At 29.4% G+C, this 1,877-nt stretch overlaps 1 protein-coding gene across 1 annotated transcript in view; it reads left to right on the top strand.

Annotated features, from left to right (window-relative positions):
• Window positions 1-1,072: 1,072 nt before the first annotated feature.
• LOC106471994 (mediator of RNA polymerase II transcription subunit 16-like) overlaps window positions 1,073-1,877 on the top strand; it is a 20,440-nt gene continuing 19,635 nt past the window's right edge. Inside the window, exon 1 of the mRNA XM_013932623.2 lies at window positions 1,073-1,211. Within this exon, the coding sequence (XP_013788077.2) occupies window positions 1,173-1,211 (39 nt within the window). The 5' untranslated portion in view covers window positions 1,073-1,172. The remainder of the gene's footprint in view (window positions 1,212-1,877) is intronic.

The raw sequence follows: 1,877 nt of genomic DNA on the forward strand, positions 1-1,877 counted from the left end.
CTTGTGTAGAACATTCCATTCTGCCTACATCTGTACTTGCTTTAAACTTGAAGTTTATATTATGGTATCAGTTACACAAACATTTATTTTAAAAAATGTTTCTAATTAGCAAATCAGTTTTAATAATTTCATTATCAAAAATGTGAAAATGATCACTTTTTAACCAGGAAGAACTGTTAACTATTTTCAAATAAGAATTTTGAATTGTACAATACTTAAATAAACTAAGTAATGTACATCGCATAATGAGAAAAATCAAGTTTCATTTTTCAAAATTTTATAATCTTTTGCACAAAATTATATTACTGTTATAAATAACATCAAAAGCTGTATATACACATAAATTGTATCTTCAGTAATTGTTTTCTTTCAAGTTTTCATTTTTTTATTTTTAAATATAAGTATTATATATAGTAAGTTTGTGTGTGTGTATGGGGGGGGGGGGTCTTTTAAAATATTTTCTTGATCCACTTCAATTTTTGCTGGTAGATATGACTGAACTTTTTTTCAGAGTAAGCTAATTGTATACCCAAGAATGTGATCCCTTCCACAGTGTTTCAATGGTCAGGGCTTAGAATGCTTAAAATCAGGTTTTGATACCTGCAGTGAGCAGAGCACATATAACCAATTGCATATCTTTGTGCTTAAAGAACAAAAATACCCAAGAATGTACTCATCTTTGAAAAATTTTTAATTTTCTTACTTAAGCTTAGGGCTTTTGTTTTTGGTCTATCAGACTGTTTAAAATTAGGTATAGTGGTCTAGAAAATATGATCCTTCTGTATTGGTAACACTTTCCGATCATATATATGATCATATAATAATCTTAGAGAAAATAAATTGCTAACCACATTCGTTATTTTTAAGAACTTCTGATTAAAATGTAAGTTAATAATGTAGATCAGAATTAAAATAATTTATAATAACATTAAAGAAAATAATCCAGTTAAACAAACTGACCACAAATCCTGAGTGTTATAAAGGTAAATCAGAACACCAGAGAATCTTAGAATTCCATAAGAATTTTAAAGTATATGATGTGTATATATATATATAACTGGCCAACTAGTCCTTTTATCTTAATGTATTGATGTATCTTTATTAATAAAGGAAGCTCTGGCAGTATTGTTGAACTTTGGGAGCTACAAGAGAAACCTGTAACTGTGCATAAAATGTTTTATAACAACACTAAAGAACAGCCAAAAACTGTGGTAAGTTATTTTCAAATTTTGCTTTTTTTTATGTCATAAGAAGATTATTAAGGTAACTTTAGATCATTACTACTAACTAGTAGAATGAGCTTAAAAAATTGTACTTTGTGATTTTTAATCTCTTGTTTAGTAGGTTTTCAGGATGTCTGTGTACTTTGCATCAATTAATTTATTATTTGACCATGAATTTTAAAGTTTTAGTCTTTACATTTTTTAATTTATTTTGATGCTACACAACTGGAAATGAACTCAACATTCCAGCTATTTGAACAAGGTCAATTATGTATTGACATTTCATTTTCTGATTGTGGCAAATTAAATTGTGCTTAACATTATCCTCAAGCTCATCCTGTCAAATCTATCTGTTAGGGTTGCTCTTTTATATTTAGCTAAATCATTATACATACAAGTTTTGTAGAGGAACAGTAAATGTGGTTACCTACTCATGATATTTCAAAAATGTCCAAGTTGAGATGTTTTTTTACTCTAATGCAATTGTCTTACAAAAGTGTTATGCTCCAGAATTACCTAGATAAAACCCTGAGTTCACTAAATTACCAAAACATTTTTAGCAGAAAGTAGTGCCCGGCATGGCCAGGTGGATAAGGCGCTCGACTCACAATCTGAGGGTCGCGGGTTCGAATCCGCATCCCACCAAACATGCTC

The sequence above is a fragment of the Limulus polyphemus genome, unplaced genomic scaffold, assembly GCF_000517525.1.
Source record: "Limulus polyphemus unplaced genomic scaffold, Limulus_polyphemus-2.1.2 Scaffold5013, whole genome shotgun sequence".
In the NCBI taxonomy this organism is placed as follows: Eukaryota; Metazoa; Arthropoda; class Merostomata; order Xiphosura; family Limulidae; genus Limulus; species Limulus polyphemus.